Below are 24,717 nucleotides of genomic sequence, written 5' to 3'. Positions count from 1 at the left end.
TTCTTGCTTTTGAATATTAGTTCATATTTCAATTTGCAGCGAAATCAGAATGGACAAAGGGAACAATTGCATTGTTTTTAAATTGTTCTATTCTCTCAAAGGATTGATAAAAGTTGTGAACTCATGGCTAGAAAGGTGTATATTGAAATACAGGAATGGGCTACTGACTGGGGATGATCAGCCATGATCACATTGAATTGTGGTGCTGGCTCGAAGGGCCGAATGGTCTACTCCTGCACCGATTGTCTATTGAAATACGAAAAACTCACCAAGGAAGCTGCGTTATGCATATTGTTTATCCTTGTAACAGTTTTGGATATTTAAATAAAAGTATTTCCATAAAGTTTCTGTTGCATATTGCCTGATAACTGCCCATCAAAGTGGAGATTTGCCTACTTGATCTACTGCAGTTCATCGGTTGAAGGTAGCCCCACAATATAGATTGGTAGAGTTGCTATGATGATCAAGAAATGTTATTATTTTTCCAAGGCATGATAGTGTTCTGCTGTAACAAAATCTTGAGGTTTGGCAACCCTATGCACCAATTAAACTGTATAGGAGACATTAAGCTCTATTCCAAAGGGATGCTTCATTGCTGCATTCCTAGGTTTCATCATTGCAAGAGAAGATATGAAGCAGCAAGAGTGTACAGTAAAAGCGTGTTTTAACAGATCTCTTTATAATGGATAGGAAGTCGACGAAGGGTCTCGACCCAGAAACGGCACCCATTCCTTCTACCCAGAGATGCTGCCTGTCCCACTGAGTTACTCCAGCTTTTTGTGTCCATCTACTATTAGACTCGGCTTGTACTCGCTATAATTTAGAAGATTGAGGGGGGATCTTATAGAAACTTACAAAATTCTTAAGGGGTTGGACAGGCTAGATGCAGGAAGATTGTTCCTGATGTTAGGGAAGTCCAGAACAAGGGGTCACAGTTTAAGGATAAGGGGGAAATATTTTAGGACCGAGACGAGAAAAACACTTTTCACACAGAGAGTGGTGAATCTCTGGAATTCTCTGCCACAGAATGTAGTTGAGGCCAGTTCATTGACTATATTTAAGAGGGAGTTAGATGTGGCCCTTGTGGCTAAAGGTATCAGGGGGTATGGCGAGAAGGCAGGTACAGGATACTGAGTTGGATGATCAGCCATGATCATATTGAATGACGGTGCAGGCTCGAAGGGCCGAATGGCCTACTCCTGCACCTATTTTCTATGTTTATTCACCCCAGGTTCGCCCACCTCCCTGGCCGCTTGCAGTGCCAGCTGCCTGCACGCCGACCCCAGCTCACACGCCAGCCCGGCCACTGGCTGCCCGCACGCCACCCCTGGCCGCGTACAGACCCAGCTCACGCTGCTTCCAAGCTGCACCTGCCACCGCCGACACCACCACCATCCCTTACCTGCGAGCCACGACCATTGACTCCGCCGATCCTCACCTCATGCCCGGCCTCCAGCAGGCTGGGGCCATCAACTCACCTGGGTTCCAGAACGAGAGCCCGAAGAACAGACTCGACCCGAAAACATCACCTATCCGTGTTCTCCAGAGACGCTGCCTGACCAGCTCGAGTTACTCCAGCATTTTGTGTCCTTTTGTGTATTAACCAGCAACTGCAGTTGTTCGTTTCCACTTCTTATACAATGATAATACCGTACTCGGTTATAGCAGATAATTAGCAATAACAGGCAACATTCTCCCCACATGGTCCATCATAACAAAGGTTTACTGTATTTCCATAACAATCTTAATTGGGGAAATATCAGACTTCACGTGGAAGAAACCATGAATAGCAACGACCACAGTAGTAAAAGATTTTGGTAGACTTATAAAATCAAAGCTGTCGGGCATCTGCAATTAATTGTAGACAATTATAATCAGCTGCAGATATTGATTAAGTAGGCAGTGTGGTGGTGCAGCAGCTATTGGAGCCACTACCATTGATCCAGGTTCAGTCCTGATATCCAGTGTTGCGTGGAGTTTGAGCATCCTTGTTGTGAATGTAGAAGTCCCCAACTGGTGCTGTTTTCCTCCCATAACACAAAGACTTGGAGGTTAATTGGCCCATATTGTGCAGGTGAGAAGTAGAATTTCGAGAGAGTTGGTAAGCAAAATTGGGATCACTTCAACATTCAAATGGAAGGTTTCAGAAAGCGTGGGGACATTTTTTAAATGCTTTCCAGACTTTATAAACGCTTGATCATCAAGCACAGTTTAACAGTCTACCCATTCATTTATCATGGATTATTGTTGTGACAGGCTGATATTTGCATATGCTCACTGGCAGTGACTGGGGAGGGATTATTTTTGGTATCTCATTTTTCTTTTATTGTTGTTGTCTTGTTATATGTTAGCATAAGTTGTTTTTTATTTACTCTTTTCGTACACTCCGTCTGTAACAAATAGACAAATTTGCACTTTGTTATGGCCTGAAAACTAAATTAAAAAGATTTTGATTAAAAAAAAAAAAAAAAAGAATTTAATGTTAATGGTGCCTGATGTTTGTTGTAAACGGTGGTTTGAAGGGCCTGTTTTCCTATTGAATTACTCATTTATAGCTATTATAATAGCAAAAAAAGCTTAAATTGATGTAATGACTTTGGTCCTATGAAAGAAACAGCAGATCTCAGGGTATTGCTAATATCATGTGTGATTTCCAGCAGGATTCAGACCTGAAGATGACAGAGAAGTGGTGATGTTTTATTTGATTGTAAGGTGCATTAAAATAGGTATAGAGTTCTTGGACCAGGTAATATCCAAGTTGGTGGCACAGTGATGCAACTTGTAGAGCTGATGTCTCACAGTGCCAGAGACCCAGGTTCAATCTTGACTGCGGAGACTTACTGTGGAGTTTGTATGTTCTTCTCGTGACCACATGGGTTTCCTCCAGGTGCTCTGGTTTGTAGATTAATCCAGGTTTGTAGCTTGATTTGTCTCTGCAAAATTGCCCTGAGTGTGTAGGGAGTGGAGGCAAAAAAGAGATATAGAAACATAGACATAGACATAGACATAGAAATTAGGTGCAGGAGTAGGCCATTCGGCCCTTCGAGCCTGCACCGCCATTCAATATGATCATGGCTGATCATCCAACTCAGTATCCCGTACCTGCCTTGTCTCCATACCCCCTGATCCCCTTAGCCACAAGGGCCACATCTAACTCTCTTAAATATAGCCAATGAACTGGCCTCAACTACCCTCTGTGGCAGAGAGTTCCAGAGATTCACCACTCTCTGCGTGAAAAAAGTTCTTCTCATCTCGGTTTTAAAGGATTTCCCCTTTATCCTTAAGCTGTGACCCCCTTGTCCTGGACTTCCCTATCGGGAACAATCTTCCTGCATCTAGCCTGTCCAACCCCTTAAGAATTTTGTAAGTTCTGCAATGGCGTTGTTGCAATCCCTGCCTCGAGAGGCTTTTTGGGGGGGGGGGGGGAGTAAACTACAGGTTTTACATTGTTGTCAGGGAGGATTTCCTCTTACAACAAGCTTATGATGTAGAGGAAATCCCATTCTGTCATACGTTCCCATTTTTATTTCATCACGATGCTGATCTATTGAATCGCTGGATTTGAAAGTCGAGGCTCAAATTCAAGGCCTTTAAAATCACGGATCGCAAGTTCACGCGAAAACAAAAGGTGTATAGGGTGTTTATTTAACATCTTATTTAGTTTTTGGTATAATTTAACTTTAATCTGATGATGCGAAATAAGTTAATTAGGCCCCGATATCGGCAACATGATCATTATCCTTATTGTGTAATTGTCTATCCGTGATCACTAGTTTCATATTAAATATCTGACTTAAAAACTTTCACAGTACATACAGATCGGATTGTGGCTGCCGCCATGTTAATCTGTATATGTGTCTGACAATAGGTGCAGGAGTAGGCTATTCGGCCCTTCGACCCAGCACCGCCATTCAATGTGATCGTGGCTGATCATCCACAATCAGTACCCCGTTCCTGCCTTTTCCCCATATCCCCTGACTCCGCTATCTTTAAGAGCCCTATCCAGCTCTCTCTTGAAAGCATCCAGAGAACCTGCCTCCACCACCCTCCGAGGCAGAGAATTCCACAGACTCACCACTCTCTGTGAGAAAAAGTGTTTCCTCGTCTCCTTTCTAAACGGCTTACCCCGTATTCTTAAACTGTGGCCCCTGGTTCCGGACTCCCCCAACATCAGGAACATGTTTCCTGCCTCTAGCGTGTCCAAACCCTTAACAATCTTATATGTTTCAATAAGATGCCCTCTCATCCTTCTAAACTCCAGAGTGTACAAGCCCAACTGCTTCATTCTCTCAGCATATGACAGTCCCGCCATCCCTGGGAATTAACCTTGTAAACCTACGCTGTACTCCCTCAATAGCAAGAATGTCCTTCCTTAAATTAAGGGACCAAAACTGCACACTATACTCTAGGTTTGTGTAAAACGGCCCATGTGACAAGGCTTGTCCTCGATCACAGCTTTTGAGTTAAGTCAATACAAAACAATAGGGAACAAGATGCTAATTGAAGATGCTAGTATGAAAATGACCATAACTTTTTTAATACTCAAGATATGAAAGTGAATTAGGTAAATAATTTTTTTGTGCTTTATCTGATGGGATAAATTGCAGGCTTGATTTTTGTAACATTTTATATATATATATATATATATATATATATATATATATATATATATATATATATATATATATATATATATATATATATATATATATATATATATATATATATATATATATATATATTATAGAGAGAGAGAACTTGTGAACGGTGATTGATGGTCATCTGAGATTGATGGACTCAGTGGGTCGAAGGGCGTGTTTCCAAACTGTATTTCTAAACTAAACTAAATATCCACCTTGGGTTTATGAACGTATTGAAGGGAATAGTTTTGTGTTTCTAAATGACCTTTGACATATTGTTGTACCAGCCATGACTATTAGCTGTATGTGGGATGATTCAACAAGGAATATTTTATTGGTAACTCTAACCTTGTCGGTTTCCTTAGTGAACAGTAACACAAAAGAGCCTATTAACCTTACAAAGCTGAGATTCTAAAGATTAAATATTTGTGCTAGAGAAATCTTTAGAAGTGGCTAGAGGTTAAGGTTGATCGTTTTAACGTGAGTCGAGTTTCTTTCTCCGCTATTAATTGCACCAGCACCAGATGTCAAAATATTCACCGTAGACCAGTATAAATGTGGGTGAGCTAACAGATGTCAGATGTTAGCTTGATTTTTAGGAAACGTGTTGTAGAAATCTTACAGCAGAGGTCTTTTTGTAGCATCGTGTTCATTCTAATCACCAAATTGGGTGAATTCTTATCCTGCTGCATCACAAATAGTAGTGTGTAGGAAGGACCTGCAGATGCTGGTTTACACCAAAGATAGACACAAAATGCTGGGGTAACTCAACAGGATGGGCAGCATCTCTGGAGAGAAGGAACGGGTGACTTTCTGGGTCGAGATCTTAATTCAGACTCTGAAGTCTGGAGTTTGAAGAAGGGTTTCGACCAGAAACATTACCCATTCCTTCTCTCCAGAGTTGCTGTCGGTCCCTCTGAGTTACTCCAGCATTTTGTGTCTGTTACAAATAGCAATGATAATGATCTTTGATAGGTATGCAATTGCGATCCCAAAAGATTATTTTTCATTCACATAATGAAGCCGAGTCTGGTTGAGGGATCTGAAGCTCCGACGGGAAGAATGCAGCTCTTAATGAATGTATCGTGAGCTTTACAGCCGTTCGAGAGACTCCAGCACGCCAGGCTGTGGCTTTGTTAATTTTCTGTGGTTTTGTATGCAAAAGGCAGAACAGGGCAATTAGGAATTACTACGCTATATGTCTGATGACAATCATGTCTGTAGAACCATCTGGAGATGATTGTGGTAACCTATCTTGATGAGAATTTGGATCAAACGCAAACTACGTATTCTGCCATCTGCTCCAAAAACACTAATGGCCACCAACGTCAATAAACTGAGGCATGGTAAGAGACCTGTGGCCTGAGGATTGGGTGCAGTACATACCATTGAGTTGCCCAAGTACATTAGCAAGGGCAAAACCTGCTCATTAAAATTGGGTCCCACCTATAACACATAACACACATTTAACACACTGGGATCCAGTTCCTGTATTCCCTGTAACATACTGGAGCCCTGATTCCTGAGATCCAAAGTGCACATGAAGGCCCCAGTTCCCTTTAAACTCGCTTGGTTCTCACTCCCATGCTACCTTGAAACTCATGGCCTCATTTTCCAAACACTCTTGCAACTCTGCTGCCCCTCTTTGCCACTCCATTTAACTCAACCCTTCGGCCAACAATGTCCATGCCGAACATGATGCCAAGTTAAACTGATCCTCTTTTCCCGTGCTCCCTTGAAACCATCCATCCAAGGACCCTGCCAGTCTTTTCAGGCGAGGCAGAGGTTCACTTGCACCTCCTCCAACCTCACCTACTGTATTCGCTGTTCCAGTTGTCAACACCTGCGAGACCAAGCACAATCATTTCACTGAACACCTTTTTTTTTTTTTAATCTTATTTATATAGCACATTTTTAGTCAACTTGCATTGACCCCAAAGTGCTTCACATAATTACATTACATTTACACATAGGCAAAGGTGGGTGAAGTGTCTTGCCCCAAGGACACAACGACAGTATGCACTCCAAGCGGGATTCGAACAGGCTACCTTCCGGTCGCCAGCCGAACACTTAGCCCATTGCGCCATCTGTCGTCCCACCTCCGCTCGGTCTGTCTTAACCTACCTGATCTCAAGGTTGCTCAGCACTTTAACTCCACCTCCCATTCCCAATCTGACCTTCCTGACCTGGGCCTCCTCCATTGTCAGAGTGAGGCCCAGCGCAAAATGGAGAAACCGCACCACATATTTCGCTTACACCCCAGCGGTGTGAACATTGACTTCTCTAACTTCAAATAGCCCTTGCTTTCCCTCTTTCTCCATCCCCCTCCCCCATCCCAGTTCTCCCACCAGTCTTACTGTCTCTGACTACATTCTATCTCTATCCAGCCCATTCCCTGATATCAGTGTGAAGGGTCTCGACCCGAAACGTCACCCATTCCTTCTCTCCAGAGATCCTATCTATCCCGCTGAGTTACTCCAGCATTTTGTGTCTACCTTCGATTTAAACCAGCATCTGAAGTTCTTTCCTACACATCCCTTGAAACTCTCTGTGGTCTGTTTCTATTGCTTATGCCCCTGTCGCACTTAGGAAACCTGAATGGAAACCTCTGGAGACTTTGCGCCCAAACCCAAGGTTTCCGTGCGGTTCCCGGAGGTTTTTGTCAGTCTCCCTACCTGCTTCCACTACCTGTAACCTCCGGCAATCACCTGCACCTCCGGGAACCGCGCGGAAACCTCAAAGTCTTCAGAGGTTTCCGTTCAGGTTTCCTAAGTGGGACGTGGGCATAACTTTACAACTTGCAAGACCTCATTTGCCAAGCTCCCTTTAAATGTACCTGTTTCGCTGGAAAATGTACATACTACTGTGCTACATCTAGGAAAAAAAGTGAACTAAAAGTTTACTGTTGTATGAATTCAAATAAAATGTAAGTGTGTAAATCGACCAGTCCAGCACCACTAATTTCCTGAGCTTGTGCATTAAAGTGAGTTTTACTGCATTAGTAAAGCAATTGTGTTACCTCATTTGGAAATGCAATATCATAGCTAGATCTAAATCATGGAACTCCCTCCTTGTGGCACAGTAACTGATCCATCACCAGAAATACTACAGCAAATGAAGGATGTCGCTCATTGGAGGCATTTAGGAGATGGACAATACATTATTCACTTGTCAGCGATGCCCATGTACCAAAAGATGATGTTTTTAAATCTAGTGTGGTATTATGAGTAAAACACAAAGTTCTGGAGCAACTTCGTTGGTCAGGCAGTATCTCTGAGGGGACATGAATAAGCTATGTTTCGGGACGGGGACCCTTCCTCAGACTGATTGTAGTCAGGAGCAGAAAGCTGGAAATGAGGTACGGGTGTGACAAAGATTTAGTTTAATTTAGTTTAGAGATACAGCGCGGAAACTGTCCCTTCGAGTCAACACCGACCAGCGATGCCCACACATTAACACTATCCTAGCCTGGCCAATGGTGGATACAGGTGAGGGGGGTTTTGATTTGCAGATGGGTGGACAAAGGCTAGAGGTGAAAATGAGACAATAGGGTGTCAGAGGAGAGAAATGTAAAGCTAGAGGGATTAAGAGGAAGGGAATGGGTGTGGGGAGGAGAGGAAAGGGGGCAGGATAGTAAAGTTGGAGAGGAAGAAAGCTGGAAAAGAGGCGGGACAAGGCCTGGCAAGCTTATGGAATTATGCCACAAATCTTTCTAAAATGTTTGTGTTATAAGAGATTTGGTAAAAAGTAACAATGGAAGAATTTGACAGTTGGTAGTGAACTTTAATTTTTTTTATTTCCAGCAATTTTTCATCATCCTTCTTGAAAATAATAACCTTCTTATAAATGTTTGTGACACCACTTAGAGATCAACTAGCTCACCGCTCGCAAAGACATCAGTTGCAAACTTCCTGATCACATTTGCACGCCAGAGGTACTGGAGCCAAGTGTTATACAAAGCAACAATACCCTGGCGTCAGCAAAATGAACACTAACCAGTGATCAAATCCAGTGAACTACAATCACACAGCACATTTGCATGCTGCACTTGTTGAATGAAACATAAGAGACCAGGAACTGAGCCATTGGCAGAGTTTTACATCACGCTCAGCAAAATTGTAAAATGGAGGCCTGCTTCTTCAGCACCTCTTCCTCCTTGCAGAGAATTCATGAGGAAAATAAATAGCACAGGAAATTGGGAGCATTATTATGAAATCAACGGAACAGAATAAAACAAAACTTAAAACCTGTTTCATCAAGCATTTATTTTTACAAACCATGAACTGCTATCAACCCTCTTGCAGCTCAGCCCACACCCCTACATCCACCCAGCATCCAACCAATGCATATAAAACTCTTCGGAATGGATCATGAAAATTCTAACTTTAGCAACTTTATGTTCCAAGAACGGAAGCACAAACATTTTGCACTAAGTTTATTAAAATGTATCAATATCTTAGCTACATATTGTTACATTTCAACTCCATAAGGGTGGCAAAAAGTCTCCAATTAACAAGGATTGAATTTTCATTTGACACTGTATTTAAGCTTGCTGCTTTACACCAGGTCAGGAAGTGGGAGATAAAGAAAGGCAATCTATTAAAACAAAAGTTTTAGTGCAGTTCAATACAATTCACATAGTATTTAATACATTTTTGGAGGCAATTAGTGTCCTTCAAAAATCTGAAATGTTGCAAAGAATTACATTCATATTCATCTCTCCTTGTTTTATTTTTTTATTTAAAAACTGAAATCATTGAAACAAGGTTAAACAGATACTCAAAGCTAATGCACCAAGATGGTGGTGTAATAACCACAATTGATGTGACAGTGGCTAAAGTGCTCATTGTATTAATAATGACAATCCTTCATATGAACAGGTTCAATAATTCCAATATTATCAAAATTAAGCTGCAACAGGTAAAAAACTGAGAGGCAGAAGACTTGGGTTTAGTTGGGCATTGGCCTGGAAACTGGTATGGCTTTCTTGCAGGCACTGGCAAACTTAATTCCCAATCCTGCTAGCCATTTATTTATCTCCATTTCCCTGACCCAACAAATGAAACCGAGAGGTTGGATGGATAATGTAGATGTACTGCATGAGGCTGCAAACTGAGTGGAAAGAGGGAAGATCAGACATTGGAAAAAGGTAGAGACCAACATCTAAAAGACAGATTGAGTAAAGACCACAGGGAGGATCACAAGATATTGTGAAAGAGATCGGCCAAGTTGCCGAGGAATTGATTGGAAAGGGTTATTTGTGGCAGAGAAGTCTACCAGTCCCTATCAGACAAACGTATGGGCTTTGATAAAGAAAATAAAGCAGCCGTCTACTCAAAGGTGCTTACCTTTTGCATTCAGCAGTCTTCCCCTCCCTTTATCTGCCAGGTATCCCAAGGCCTAAAAAACTCAGGCATTCAGGGTTAATTGTGAAAAATGTGGTTCAACATAACGTTTGCAGCCTTGTTATATTTAAATTGCCAAATCCACCTCCTGGGAGTTATTCAATGACAGTTCCTGACTTCCCACTGTTAAAAAATAAAGTGAGTGGGATGCAATCAGTCTTTTGTTTTAAGGAGGTCAATTACCAAATCTGCTCTTTTCATGAATAAAAATTCCCTACAGTCAGTATAACCAATTGTTTGCATTTAAAATAAAATGATACAAATACAACTTCAATTCTTTTTTCTGAAATAGTTGTTTCTGGTTCAGATATAGTAAACCTAGTCCTAGGAATCTAAATGATTAAATGGGGATCCCTCCTGTTTTTTTAAAAATTGTAAATAAAGGAAATATAAAATACTGTGAACATTGCCCGATTGATATCGCAAGATCTTAAAATGCGTAAATATTTGCATGCAGGCAGTGTTTGAGTTTTTAATGAAATTGTACAGTGACAGCCACCTGTTATTTGTGTTTGTCATTGTGCATAAAGAATTATGAAGTCTTTTATCAGCTCTATTAACAGTGCCAGAGCGCTATTTGAGCTTTGAACAATAAAAATGTGCTTTTGCCAAAAATAATCTGAGTAAACTATTTATATTTAGTGTTCTTGCAGTGCAAATTTGCTCTTAACTTTGCACTAAATGCAGCATAATTATGCCAAATACAAGTCTTGTAAAATTCTAATTCTAATTTCAGGATTTCTGCTTCGGAGTGATAGTGTCTAATATTCACACTGGTTCCTCGAAAGACAAGCAGAAAATCTCCCATGCCAAGATTAGTATGCAAAGTCACTTTGTCAAACAGTAACTGCAATGTAAATTGGTATACTGTGTTCAAAGTGTTGGCACTCTTTCTTCGATCAATTAAAATGTTTCAAGATTTCTTATAATGTTTTACACTTAGTGTTATTAATATAAAGAATCACATCTGTTTTGTCTGACCCATTGAACTTGAATTGTCAACACTCTTTAGTAATTTGCTCTGCTTATGAGCTATTTCTGGAACGGCAAAGGATTCCAGTTTCTTTGTGCCATTTTCCATGTAGGAATTGTTACAGCCACAGCAGATACAATCTAGACATGCCCTGCGATTTGCATAGCAAGGGCACCTCTGCCCCCTGCAAGTCAAAACGCTTGGGGCACACGCTGCCCTCCCACACTTGCACCCAGGTTTCCCTCTTGGCTTTTTATACATAGATTTCGCTGAACCAGCATATTCCTGAATTCTTAATCTCTTTACTGTTTTATATTTAGCATTGTAACTTTTAACCATATTTTTCAATCTTTCAGTGACACTAGTATGTCTGTTATCAGTCGGTTTCTTTAAGGCAGGTGGACTTGTGTTACATTGTGGCGTGGATGATGTAGGAATGGGCTCAGTGAATGCTTGAATTCCACTTTTATCCTTATTATTTTCTACATTACAACTGTTATTGTTCTGTAACATGGTTTGTTTGCAAATTTTTCTCGTAAAGACATTAACAGCTTTTTTCCTGTCCTTCACACTGACGTGGACAATGTCATTTGATTGATTTGAAATGATAGATTTTTGCACCACCTGCACTTGTACCACCTGGAGAGGCGTCAATTTACTTATTATTTTCATAGCTTTTTCTGTGCAACATAACTCACTAGACTCCATTTCATCCTGCGCCAGCATCATACCTTCTTTTAACAAAATATTCAAGTTAACTGGTAAGGTGTTGTTTTCTGAAATATCCTCCATTATGGCACAACTAGCTATATAGTCACAAAGTTTCTTATAGCAAGTTAGAAGAATACGAAGTTGCTCATTTTCCACAAATGTTCCATGGTCTTTGCACCAACTGCAGAAAGGCTTCATTCGCATTTTCTGCCCTGTGCATCGTTTACAAACAAAATGCTGGCACACTGACTTTTTTGGACCGACTGGATTTCTCAGGAGATTACCTAAATCAAAGAAACAAAGTTCTCAAATATGGTTACAAGTATTTGTGAAGCAGTTCCAACACAACTGAAAGAAGAAAAACTGTGCATTACTCAAAAATTACACACAAACATCAGAACCCATTAATTGGTCACTACATGGTTGTCATTATGTAACTGAGTGTGGTAAATGGCCTTGACACGTCTGAACAGCACATACAGATCTACCCCCCCCCCACCGGGTGGATTAAAATTAAAATTAAAATTTGTGTTTCACCATACTATTATTGTAAAAGTTCAATAAAGGGTGTCCATGTCTTAAATTGTTCTGGTTTTTCTGCCAAGACAAGCCTAATGTTTTCCAAATGTAATGTCTTGGACATATCTGTAATCCACATCTTCACTGTAGGAACTGTTGTCTGCGTCCAAAATTTAAGTATTAATTTATTTGCCGTTATTAGGCCATAGTTGAGGAAATGTCTGAAATATCGTTAGCTTAGAACAGGCCTCTGACATACCTAATGTGATCAGTTGTATATCGGGGTACAATTTAGTTTTAAGTATTTTGGAAAAGATATCAAAAATTCCCCTCCAGAAGTTGCCATTATATAAATTTCGAATAGACTTGCAGATGATCAATAACAAGAGTCAAGAGTTTTATTGTCATATGTCCTGGAAGGGACAATATAATTCATACTTGCTGCAGCACAACAGAATATGTGAATATGTAAACATAGTACATAGGGGAAGAGAAAAAAAAAGTTCAATAAATAACAAATATAGTGCAATAATAAGTCTTTTGCAATTCAGAGCTCATAGCTTATTTGTTGTTGTGTTTAATAGCCGGATGGCTGTAGGGAAAAAGCTGTTCCTGAACCTGGACGTTACATTTTCAGGCTCCTGTACCTTCTTCCTGATGGCAATGGTGAAATGAGTATGTGGCCAGGATGGTGTGGGTCTTTGATGATTTTGGCTGCCTTTTCGAGACAGCGACTACGATAGATCCCTTCGATGGTGGTGAGGTCAAAGCCGGTGATGGCCTGGGCAGTGGTCACAACTTTTTGTAGTCTTTTCCGCTCCTGGATATTCAAGTTGCCGAACCAGGCCACGATGCAACCAGTCAGAATGCTCTCTACCGGGCACCTGTAGAACTTTAGGAGAATCCTCTTCGACATTCCGAATCTCCATAATCATCTCAGGAAGTAGAGTCGCTGATGTGCTTTCTTTATAATTGCATCGGTGTGCTGGGTCCAGGAAAGATATTCGTAAATATGCCTGCCCAGGAATTTGAAGTTTTTGACCCTCTCCACCATCGTCCCATTGATGTGAACAGGATTGTGGGTCCTCATCCTTGTTTCCCCTACCAAAGTCCACAATCAGTTCCTTGGTTTTACTGGTGTTGAGAGCCAGGTTATTGTGCTGGCACCATTTGGTCAATCGGTTGATCTCACTTCTATACTCTGACTTGTCCCCATCTGTGATTCGTCCAACAACAGTGGTTTCGTCGGCGAACTTGATGATGGAGTTCGCACTATGTCGGGCTACATTTATGGGTATAGAGTGAGTAAAGCAGGGGGCTGTGCACGCAGCCTTGAGGTGCTCCCATACTAATTGTTACTGAGGATGAAGTGTTTCTGCCAATTTGAACAGACTGTGGTCTGTGGATAAGGAAGTCGAGGAGCCAATTGCAGAGGGATGCGCAGAATCCCAGTTCCGTGAGCTTGGTAACCAGCTTTTTTTTTTTTTTTTTTTTTTTTTTATCAAAAAATGTATTCAATTATTAAAAAATAATATTTACACTACAATAAAACAAGCCAGAACCCACCACCATAAATACAATACAAACATATATCCATATAACTAAACTATTATACAATTATGATACAATCCTTATTGAGGATACATTCAACACCCTGCGGAGCCCAGCGGTCCCTGAACTCCCTCAGGGTGCCCACAGACAGGGCGTATTCCCTTTCTAATCCCACCCGGGCACGGACGTAACCCCGGAAAAGGGGCAGGCAGCTGGCCCGGGTAGAGCCCTCCGCCGCCTGGCGCCGTGACTCGCGGATGGCCATCTTGGCCAGGCCCAGGAGCAACCCAACCAGGACACTTGGTAACCAGCTTGGAAGGGATGATGGTATTAAACGCCAAGCTGTAATCTATAAACAACAGCCTGACATAAGTGTTTCCAAGTGGTCCAATGCGGAGTGGAGAGCCAGTGAAATTGCATCCTCCGTTGACCTGTTGTGGCGGTATGTGAACTGTAGTTGGTCGAGGTTCATGTCGAGGTAGAAGTTGATGTGCACCATAACCAACCTCTCAAAGCACTTCATCACCAGACATTAGTGCCAATGGTCGATAGTCATTGAGGCACGTCACCTTACTCTTCTTGGGCACCGGTATTATTGATGCCCTCTTAAAGCAGGTGGGAACCACAGAACTCAGAAGTGAGAGGTTGAAAATGTCCACAATAACTCCCGCCAGCTGGTCTGCACAGGTCTTGAGAACTCGACTGGGTATACCATCAGGTCCAGGCGCTTTCCAAGGGTTCACCCCTCTGAAGGATCTTCTGACGTCGGCCTCTGTGACTGTGACTGTAATACCGTCAGGGCGAATGGGGGCTCGGGAAGGCACATCAGTGTTCTCCCTATCGAACCATGTGTAGAACGCATTGAGCTTGTCAGGGAGTGATGCTTCGCTGTTGTTTGAGCTGCCTCCTGATTTCGCCTTGTAGGAGGTGATGGCATTCAAGCCCGGCCACAGTTGCTGAACAAACATAAGTCAACATGTATACAGAAGAGGGAGATTTTGCTTGACTTGAATTAAGCCACAATCCAATGGGTGGTTTTAACTATATGATATGGTGTGCTTTAATTTAAAAATGGCTTTTGATTAATGTCCATCAAACTCAAACTCTAGGGAATTTAGTAAAGCACGTGAGAATGAATAACAAAAAAAGGAAAGGTGAGCAATGAGTATCAGTTGCAGAACATTGCAGAGGAAAATATGGGGGATTGACTGTTGCCAACTGATAAAGAGCTAGATTCTATATTAGTTATATGCACAGAAACTGACTCATGCTCCCATCGTGCAACCATCTACACTAATCCATTGCTTTTCTCTCCCCTCCGCACATCCCCACCCCCCTGGTTCTCTTGCCACCCACCTACGCTATTGAAAATTTGCAGCAACAGTTAACCTAACAAACAGTGTACCACTGGTGTAGGAAGGAACTGCAGCTGCTGGTTTACACCAAAGATAGACACAAAATGCTGGAGTAACTCAGCTGGAAAGGCAGGATCTCTGGAGAGATGGAAGAGGTGACGTTTCGGATCAAGAACCACTTGCACATGTAAAAGTGGCCAGTAAACCCAGTGGAGTAATATGAACTCCATGCAGATAACAGGCTCGATCAAGGTTAAACGCAGACCTCTAGAGTTGAGGCAGTAGCACTGTTTTATCACTGCAATAGTAATATGTTGCACATTTGCATTTTATTTTGATACGCATTGTTCAGTCGGGCATCCAAAAATGGTTAATTAGTTACCATCAATTATCCCTTGGTGGTAGAATCAAATGGGTTTTAATGGGTGTGTGCGTTTGAGAGAATCAGATGTACAACTGAGTGGAATTAATCAGATTGCTGTCCTGTGAGCTGGCAGGGACCAGATCCAATCCAACTTTATTTGTTAAGCACTTTAAAACAGCCAATGTTGACCAAAGTGCTGTACAGAAGAATAAACAAGACATCATAAACAGACACCATAACAGCTCACATGAGGCGCAAAAATTACATATGAAATACAACAATAAATTAAAAGACATAAAACATGAGTAAAAATAATAGCCACGGAATAAAAGCAATCAAAAAATAAGAAATTAAATCAAGTAAATAAATAAAGTCGACATCTTACTGGGTATCAAAGGCCACGGAGAAGAGATGGGTTTTAAGAAGTGATTTAAAAACAGACAGAGAAGAGGCCTGTTTAATGTGGAGAGGCAGATCGTTCCATAATTTGGGTGCCGACACAGCAAAGGCACGGTCCCCTCTGAGCTTCAGCTTAGTTTTAGGCCCACTCAGGAGCAGCTGATTATCTGACCTGAGAGAGCGGGCAGGTGTATAAGGGTGTAGAAGCTCAGATAGGTAGGTAGGGTGGGGCAAGACCATTCAGGGATTTAAAAGCAAATAAAAGAATTTTAAAATGTATCCTAAACTGAATAGGCAACCAGTGGAGTGAGGCTAAAATGTGCGAAATGTGCTCATGTTTACAGATGGGCCGAATGGCTGCTTTCTCTGCCAGTATGAAACGAAATTGGTATCCTTTGCTGGTGATTTTCAAAAATATTAACTGGGAAAGTAAATCTTGTAAATGAATAAATAATTGGTTTTCTCTGTCATGAAAGGTAAATCATTGAAATTCATCCAAAATAATCACGGGCCAGATGCTGCTGGGCCTGGCCTGTGCTTCATTTTTACAGCTGCGTGATTCTCATCAGGTTTAAAGCAACATGACCACGGTTATCCTGTGAGGCAGAGCAGACCTCCCGTTCACCATCCTGATGTTCTACAGTTTAAGAGTGAGTCAGGAGCTAGAGTAAGAGATCAGGCTTGTTCAACTTTTGGCTGCGATGTTACGTACATTCTTGAATTGTACGAGGTTACAAATAATCCATTCTGTTAAGTTACTGTGAAAGAAACCATAAAAATACGAACTGATAGGAATTGCTTCTGGGTTATATATGCTTTAACAAGCTAAGTACTAAGGCAAATGGGCGGGCCTTTGATTTAACAGATCAGAAAGTAAAGAAGAAAACTTTTGAAATACTCAGAAAGTAAGGCAGCATCTGTAGAGAAAGAAACAGAGAAACTTCCGACCACAAATGGGGAAAAAAAAGGGATGTAATTAAAAATGGGATGGGTTTTAAGGAACAAAATAAATGCTTATGATAAGTGAGACACTGGTTTGAGGGACGGAAGACTTGTGGTGGTGACAGGTAAATGGATAACAGGGTTAGTTAATCATAGCATGGAAGAGATGGAAATAGAAGGGGATGGATGAAAGCAGAAGAGAAGAGTAAGATAAGATCAAACATAAAAAAATCACTGCAGATAGTGGAATTTAAAATAAAAAAGAATGCTCAAAATGCTCAGCAGGCAGGTAGTACCTGTGAAGAAAGATTCCAGGTAGATAACCTTCCAAAAGAGCAAGTCAGGTTGATGCAAAGCACAAAGACTAGTTAAAAGCTGGTTTGATTAATAAGGGTGTCAGGGGTTTAGGGGAGAAGGCAGGGGAATGGGGTTAGGAGGGAGAGCAGCTATGATTGAATGGCGGAAAAGACTTGATGGGCCGAATGGCCTATTTTTGCTCTGACAACTGATGAACTTATGTATCTACAATGGGTGAACTCAGTGGCGAGTCCCGGCAGTTTCAATGACTCGTCATCTGAAAGATTTTGTTTGGAACAAATGCATTCCTCCAGTAAATCAGCGATGAACCAACACAGATTATGTGCCGAAACCCTCGGATGATGCCAGCAGAAAACAATTGGCCCATCTGCAGTAATTATGCGAACAATATCATATCGAACAATCCCAAGACTGCTTTGTAACAAAACTAATAAATAACTTTTTATTTGTAAGTTGTGGTGTGGAGGAGGAAAAAGGGGTGGTTTGAAATAAACTTTCGGTAAAGCACACTGAGATCTTAGGCTGCAATTTTATTTCAAGGATTCTTCATATTATCTGTTGGTTTCCTGCAGGCAATGGTCAAGGATTGCAGTCCCTGTCCCATTGGTTTCCACTGGAAATGTCTATAGTTTTAACCATGCTCATCCTCTCTTTTTCCTATCTGTTGGACATTGGGAGTTTTCAATATATTTTTGACATCCAAAATGTGTCTGAGGCAAAAACAAAACGGGGATCTGCATGGTGAAGGCCACATAATTTCACCTTCATCACTGTGCACTTCAGCACTCTGATCACTCAGGCTTGCTTTACTGTTCTGAATTTGTAACTACTCAGATGTAACAAACATCTTCCCAGAGATTAGCACTCTCAGTTCTGACTGTGTTCCATAGATCAAGTCCCAGTCTGAGAGTTGAGAACATTATTAAAGCCGACAAGTCTGCAATTTTAAGGGTTGACATCGAGTCATAGAACCAGACAGGACAAAAACAGGCCCTTTGTTCCAACTCATCCATCCACGTTGCCAAACCAATCTCGACCAGCCTGCCTGCTCCTGGCCCATATCCTCTAAACCTTTTCTCTCCATGTACCTGGCTCATTGTCTTTTAAATGTCATAACTGTACCTGCCCTTTCCACTTCCTTTGCCAGCTTGGTCCATGTATGCATCACTCGCTGTTTGAAAAGGATGCCCCTCAGCTTCCTTTCAAATCTTACCCCCCCTCACTGTATGAAGCCTTCAATGTATCAAGCCAGCTGATAATCACAGACCAGTGATTAGGAGGACAATTATTCCAAGGCCACCTGGTATTTTGTTCGTTTATATAAATCCAGTAGTTTATCACTAATCCAGCTGCTTTCAGGAATGTATCATTAACACAGATATTTATTAACCAAAGTGTTTATTAGCATGCCAGTGGTTTGTTAACGCCTATCTGATCACCTGGCTGTGCTGCTACTCCCTGCTTACAAGCTGAAACAGTAACGCTTCTGTTTTTGGGCCAGAAACTTGTAAAAAAAAGATGAGATCCTATGTGACTGCTTTGAGTCGGTAGACTGGTCCATATTCAAGGACCTAAGTGAGTATACCACTTTGTAACGTGCTTGATCAGTAGGTGTGTAAAGAAGTGCATGCCAAAGAAGACAATGGCAGAGATGTTGCCTGATCCTCTCCAGAATTTTGTGTTTTACTCAAGACACCACGGCACAGTGGCGCAGTTGCTGCCGGATTCCAGCACGACTACGGGTGCTGTCTGTATGGAGTTTGTTTGTTCCCCCTGTGACCTGCGAGGGTTTTCTCCGAGATCGGAATTTTCCACCCACACTCCACAGACGTACAGGTATGTAGGTTAATTGGCTTGGTAAATGTAAAAATTGTCCCAAGTGGGTAATTGTCCCAAGCGGGGATCGCTGGTTGGCTCGGACCTGGTGGGCCTGTTTTCACACTGTATCTCTAAACTAAACTAAACAATCCGAGTGTTCCTCAACCTGAAACCATGGACCACAAGATTGAGCCCTGGCGAGGTCAGTCTGTATTACTAATCCAACTGTTATTAATCCAGTTCTTTATCAGTACACCTTCTGCTTATTGGTTCAGCACTGCATCTGATTTGTAATACTTCCTTACCAAAACAATCACAGATTGAAGTCTCCCATTTAAAACAATCACATCCTGAAAGTGTGTCAAAAAAAGCGTAGTTGTGAATGTACAAAAGAACACAAAGTGCTGGAGTAACTCAACAGGTCAGGCAGCATCTCCGGAGAACATGGATGGGTGACGATTCAGGACTGTCGTTTAGATGGAGGGGAGAGGGCTGGAAATCTCATGAATATGCACCTTGGGTGAGCTCTGAAAAAAATGACATCATAGTCCACTGATCTGGACTGATCATACTTTTACAAAGATGATGTAATGACTTAGGATCAAAGGAGAAAGTTCTGAACTTTGATGAAAGGATGATGAGGGCAGTTTGCAGCCTGAGGGAGAAAAGCTCACGTGGCATCCAAACAACTACAGGGTCGCATCCCTTATATATGTGAGAAACCAGGAAGAATGAATTTATTGTATTGTTTACTTGTAACAGTTTCCTTGTCTGAGTAACAATAAACATGCCTTTGGACAATTAGAGACTTCAAGTTTTAATTAATTTTAAAGACAATCTGTTATGTTAATTGTTCAGTTCTTAGTTTAGTTTAGAGATACAGTGTGCAAACAGGCCCTTTGGCCCACACCAACCAGCGATCACTCATACGCTAGTTCTGTCCTACACACTAGGGACAATTTACAGAAGCCAATTAACCTACAAACCTGTACATCTTTGGAATGCGAGAAGAAACCACAGGCGAACGTGCAAATGTACCAGAGAAGGTGCAAACTCTGTACAGATAGCACCTGTGGTCTATGGTGTTGTAAGCTCTGCTCTGCTTTTAGTTAAGTTTAGAGATACAGCGCGGAAACAGGCCCTTTGGCCCACCGGGTCCGTGCCGACCAACGATACCCTCACATACACCAAGCTAGTTAACCTACAAACCTGTACCTCTTTGGAATGTGGGAGGAAACCGAAGACCTTGAAGAAAATCCACGCAGGTCACAGGGAGAACGTACAAACTCCGTACAGACAGCACCTATAGTTGGGATCGAACCCGGGTCTCCAGCGCTGCAAATGCTAGAAGGCAGTAACTCTACCACTGCGACACCATGTTGCCCGGCCGCTTTTGGTTCGTAGCAACTGTTAATCAGTCCAGCTGCTGATCAATGGCTCATCTATCAGTACAGATGTTGATCAATATAATCTATTATCAGTCCAGATGTGATCAGATCCAGATTCAGTCTATTCAGTTAACACCTATTCAGTCTAGCTGTTAAACAGCAGTTCAAAAGCTGCACCTTGGGGCAAACTTTGCCTTGGGGTGCGTGCGTGTGTGCGTTTGCCCAGGCAATAACCAGTCAAGATCTTGATTAAAGGTTAGCTATTCTGTCCAGCTGTAGATCAATAGTTCAACTATTCATCAATCAAAATATAGAAGCAAGGAACAGCACATGCTGGTTTATACCAAAGAAAGACACAAAGTGCTGGAGTAACTCAGCGGGTTAAGCAGCATCCCTGGTGAAAATGGATGGGTGACCTTTCGGGTCAGGACCTCTTGTCTGAAGAAGGGCCCCCCATCCTTTTTCTCCAGAGATGCTGTCTGACCCGCTGAGTTACTCCAGCACTTTGTGTCTATCTCTGATATTCATCTGATGAGTTGTTTACAGATGGCCAATGATTATTTAATCCAGCTGTAGCTCAATGGCCAGCTGTGAATCAGTCCAGATGCCGATCAGTGGTCCAGCTGTTGCTCAATGGCCAGCCATTAATGTCCAGCTGTTAATCAATGGGCAGGTCATTTCTCCCAACAGCTTATCATGAGGCCAGTGCACGTCCTTCTCACCTGCATCCACCCATTACTTGCCAGATGTTGTCCTCCCCTGCTCTCCCCATCCAACTGCAATCAGTCTATAGGAGGGTCCCTCAGATGCTGACTGACCTGCCGAGTTACTCCAGCATTTTGTTACTCCAGTATCTTCAGTGCAAACCAGCATCTGCAGTTCCTACCTGCACCATCACTAGTCAGACTCTGTCTCCCCCCCCCTCCCTCTCCCCCCCCCCCATAGTAATGTAATGTCTGAGGAAGGGTCACCTCAAGTGCTGCCCAACCCAAACTGTAATCAGTCAGGGGAAGGTTCTGCTCAGATGTTGCCTGACAGTTTCCCCAGCATTTTGTGCCTATCTTCAGTGTAAACTAGCATCTGCAGTTTCTTCCTATATTCCATCACGTGTCAATCTGTGTTCTCCCCTCTCGACCCAACTGTAATCAGTCAGAGAAAGGTTCCGCTCAGTGTCCTCCCCCCACCGCACCCAACAGTAATGTGCCTGTGTAAGAAGGAACTGCAGATGCTGGTTTAAACCGAAGAAAGACACAAATAGCTGGAGTAACTCAGCGGGACAAGCAGCATCTCTGGAAAGAAGGAAAGGGTGACGTTTCGGGTCGAGGCCCTTCTTCAGAATGAGTCTGTCGTAGGCTCAACTCAGACGCTGTCTAACCCCCCACAGTAAATGAGTGTGAGGAAGGTTCCTCTCAGACGCTGCCTGACCCGCTGAGTTTCTCCAGCATTTTGTCAATCTTGACGTAAATCAGCATCTCCTACACCCCACCACTTGCCAGACTTTGTGTCCTCCCGCCTCCACCCAACAGCAATGAGTGTGAGGAAGGCTCCCCCCTCAGATGCTGCCCGACCCGTTGAGTTTTTCCAGCTTTTTGTGTCTAAATCCTACACCCATTACTTGTCAGACTTTGCCCTCCCCAACGCACTGTAATGAGTGTGAGGAAGGTTCCCCTCAGAAGCTGTCCGACCTCCATAGTAATGAGCATGAGGAAGGTTCCCCCTCAGATGCTGCCCGACCTCCATAGTAATGAGCATGACGAAGGTCCCCTCCTCAGACACTACCAGACCCCCAGAGTAGTGAGCATGAGGAAGGTTCCCTCCTCAGACGCTACCCGACCTCCACAGTAATGAGTATAAGGAAGGTTCCCCCCTCAGATGCTGCCCGACCCCCAGAGTAATGAGTATAAGGAAAGCTCTCCCTCAGACGCCGAGTTTCTCCAGCATTTTGTGTCTATCTCCTACACCCATCACTTGTCAGTTTGCCCTCCCAAACCCACTGTAATAAACAATAGACAATAGGTGCAGGAGTAGGCCATTCGTCCCTTCGAGCCAGTACCGCCATTCTCTGTGATCATGGCTGATCATCCATGTCTGTAATGTGTGTGAGGAAGGTTTCCCTCAAACGCTGCCGGACATCAACAGTAATGAGTATAAGGAAAGCTCTCCCTCAGACGCCGAGTTTCTCCAGCATTTTGTGTCTATCTCCTACACCCATCACTTGTCAGACTTTGTCCTCCCCCCACCGCACCCAACAATAATGTGCCTGTATAAGAAGAAACTGCAGATGCTGGTTTAAAGCAAAGAAAGACACAAATAGACACAAAATCCTACACCCATCACTTGTCATACTTTGCCCTCCCAAACCCACTGTAATAAGCAATAGACAATAGGTGCAGGAGTAGGCCATTCGGCCCAGTACCGCCATTCTCTGTGATCATGGCTGATCATCCATGTCTGTAATGTGGGTGAGGAGGGTTCCCCTCAGTCTCTGCCTGACATCAATAGTAATGAATATAAGGAAGGTTCTCCCTCAGACGCTGCCCGACCCCCAGAGTAATGAGTATAAAGCTCTCCCTCAGATGCTGAGTTTCTCCAGCATTTTGTGTCTATCTCCTGCACCCATCACTTGTCAGACTTTGCCCTCCCAAACCCACTGTAATAGACAATAGACAATAGGTGCAGGAGTAGGCCATTCGGCCCAGTGCCGCCATTCTGTGATCATGGCTGATCATCCATGTCTGTAATGTGTGTGAGGAAGGTTCCTCTCAGCCGCTGCCCGACCCGATGAGTGAGTGTTCAATCTCCAGGGTGTGTGAGGGATGGGGGCCGCTTACCGCAGACGGCGCAGGAGAGCCACTGCCGCAGGAAGGGTACGAGGCGGGCGAGGTCGGCCCGCATGGGCGCTTATATGGGTGTGTGTGTGTGTGTGTGTGTGTGTATATATATCTGTGTGTGTGTGTGTGTATGTGTATATGTGTGTGTGTGTGTGTGTGTGCGTGTATATATATATATATATATATATGCTCTGTGTGTGTGTGTATATATATGTCTGTGTATATATATATATATATATGTGTGTATGTATATATATATATATATGTGTGTGTGTGTGTGTGTATGTGTGTGTGTGTGTGTGTGTGTGTGTGTGTCTGTGCGTGTATATGTGTGTGTCTAGCTGTGTGTGTCTGTGTCTGTCTGTATATGTGTGTGTGTGTGTGTGTCTCTGTGTATGTGTGTGTGTCTCTGTGTGTGTGTCTATATGTATGTGCGTGTCTATCTGTGTGCCTGTGCCTCTGTGTGTGTGTGTCTGCCTGTTGACATAGATCCCAAGTCTTTCATTACAAAAATGAATCTACATTCTATATCTTTTACAACAGTGCAATAATGATCCGTGTCCATTTCCAATTTTGATTTCTATCTCTTCTATGGACTCATTTAATACCTATTGCCTGTTTCAATGGCACTTATAAAGATATGCGTTGATTGACTGTCCTCCATGCATAGTCTAATAAAAGATTTACGGACTAGTGCCCGTTATAGAAACATAGAAAATAGGTGCAGAAGTCGGCCATTCGGCCCTTTGAGCCAGCACTACCATTCCATATGATCATGAATGATCATCCAAAATAAGTGCATGCTTTCTCCAAATAATCCCTTGATTCCGTTAGCCCGAAGAGCGAAATCTAACGGAAGGTAGACACAAAATGCTGCAGTAACTCAGCGGGACAGGCAGCATCTCCGGAGAGAAGGAATGGGTGACGTTTTCGGGTCGGGACCCATCTTCAGACTGATGTCAGGGGAGTGGGCGGGACAGAAATAGAATGAAGTCGGAGACAGTAAGAGTGGTGGGATAACTGGGAAGGGGGAGGGGATGGAGAGGGAAAACAAGGATTATTTGAAGTTAGAGAAGTCAATCTTCATACCGCTGGGGTGTAAGCTACCCAAGCGAAATATGAGACGCTGTGTTCCACCAAGCAAAATCGAACTCTCTTGAAAACATCCAGAAAATTGGCCTCCGCTGCCTTCTGTGGCAGAGAATTCCACTGTTGGCAACCTGGTCATAAGATTCAAACAGCATGCAAACAGGCCCAACCTGCCCACACCAGCCAACATGCTATCCCATCTACATCAGTCACACCTGCCTGCATTTGGCTCCATATTCCCTCTAAAGCTGCCCTATCCACAGACCCGTCCAAATGTGTAGGAAGGAACAGCAGATGCTACTTTACACCGAAGATATGACACAAAATGCTGGAGTAAGTCAATGGGACAGGTAGCATCTCTGGAGAGAAGGAATGGGTGACGTTTCGGGTCGAGACCTTTCTTCAGACTCTTCT

General features: G+C 42.8%; 1 protein-coding gene across 1 annotated transcript; it reads right to left on the bottom strand.

The window, feature by feature from the left end:
- Positions 1-8,466: 8,466 nt before the first annotated feature.
- LOC129702046 (E3 ubiquitin-protein ligase MSL2-like) lies at positions 8,467-23,279 on the bottom strand. The gene is made up of 2 exons (XM_055643567.1): positions 23,215-23,279; positions 8,467-12,013 (listed from the first exon to the last, which is right to left on the bottom strand). The coding sequence occupies exons 1-2, from the start codon at positions 23,276-23,278 to the stop codon at positions 11,007-11,009; spliced, it is 1,071 nt and encodes a 356-aa protein (XP_055499542.1). The 5' UTR covers position 23,279; the 3' UTR covers positions 8,467-11,006.
- Positions 23,280-24,717: the final 1,438 nt, after the last annotated feature.

Source organism: Leucoraja erinacea, chromosome 12 (genome assembly GCF_028641065.1).
Source record: "Leucoraja erinacea ecotype New England chromosome 12, Leri_hhj_1, whole genome shotgun sequence".
Classification (NCBI taxonomy): Eukaryota; Metazoa; Chordata; class Chondrichthyes; order Rajiformes; family Rajidae; genus Leucoraja; species Leucoraja erinaceus.
The sequence above is the reverse complement of the archived record's forward strand: the minus strand, read 5'-3'. Positions and strand labels throughout refer to the sequence as shown.

Excerpts from the sequence above, each read along its gene's own strand:
- LOC129702046 (XM_055643567.1), bottom strand. The coding sequence starts at position 23,278 with ATGCGGGCCGACCTCGCCCGCCTCGTACCCTTCCTGCGGCAGTGGCTC. Across the intron at positions 12,014-23,214 it reads GCTCTCCTGCGCCGTCTGCG|GTAATCTCCTGAGAAATCCA; the intron begins GTAAGCGGCCCC and ends TCTTTGATTTAG.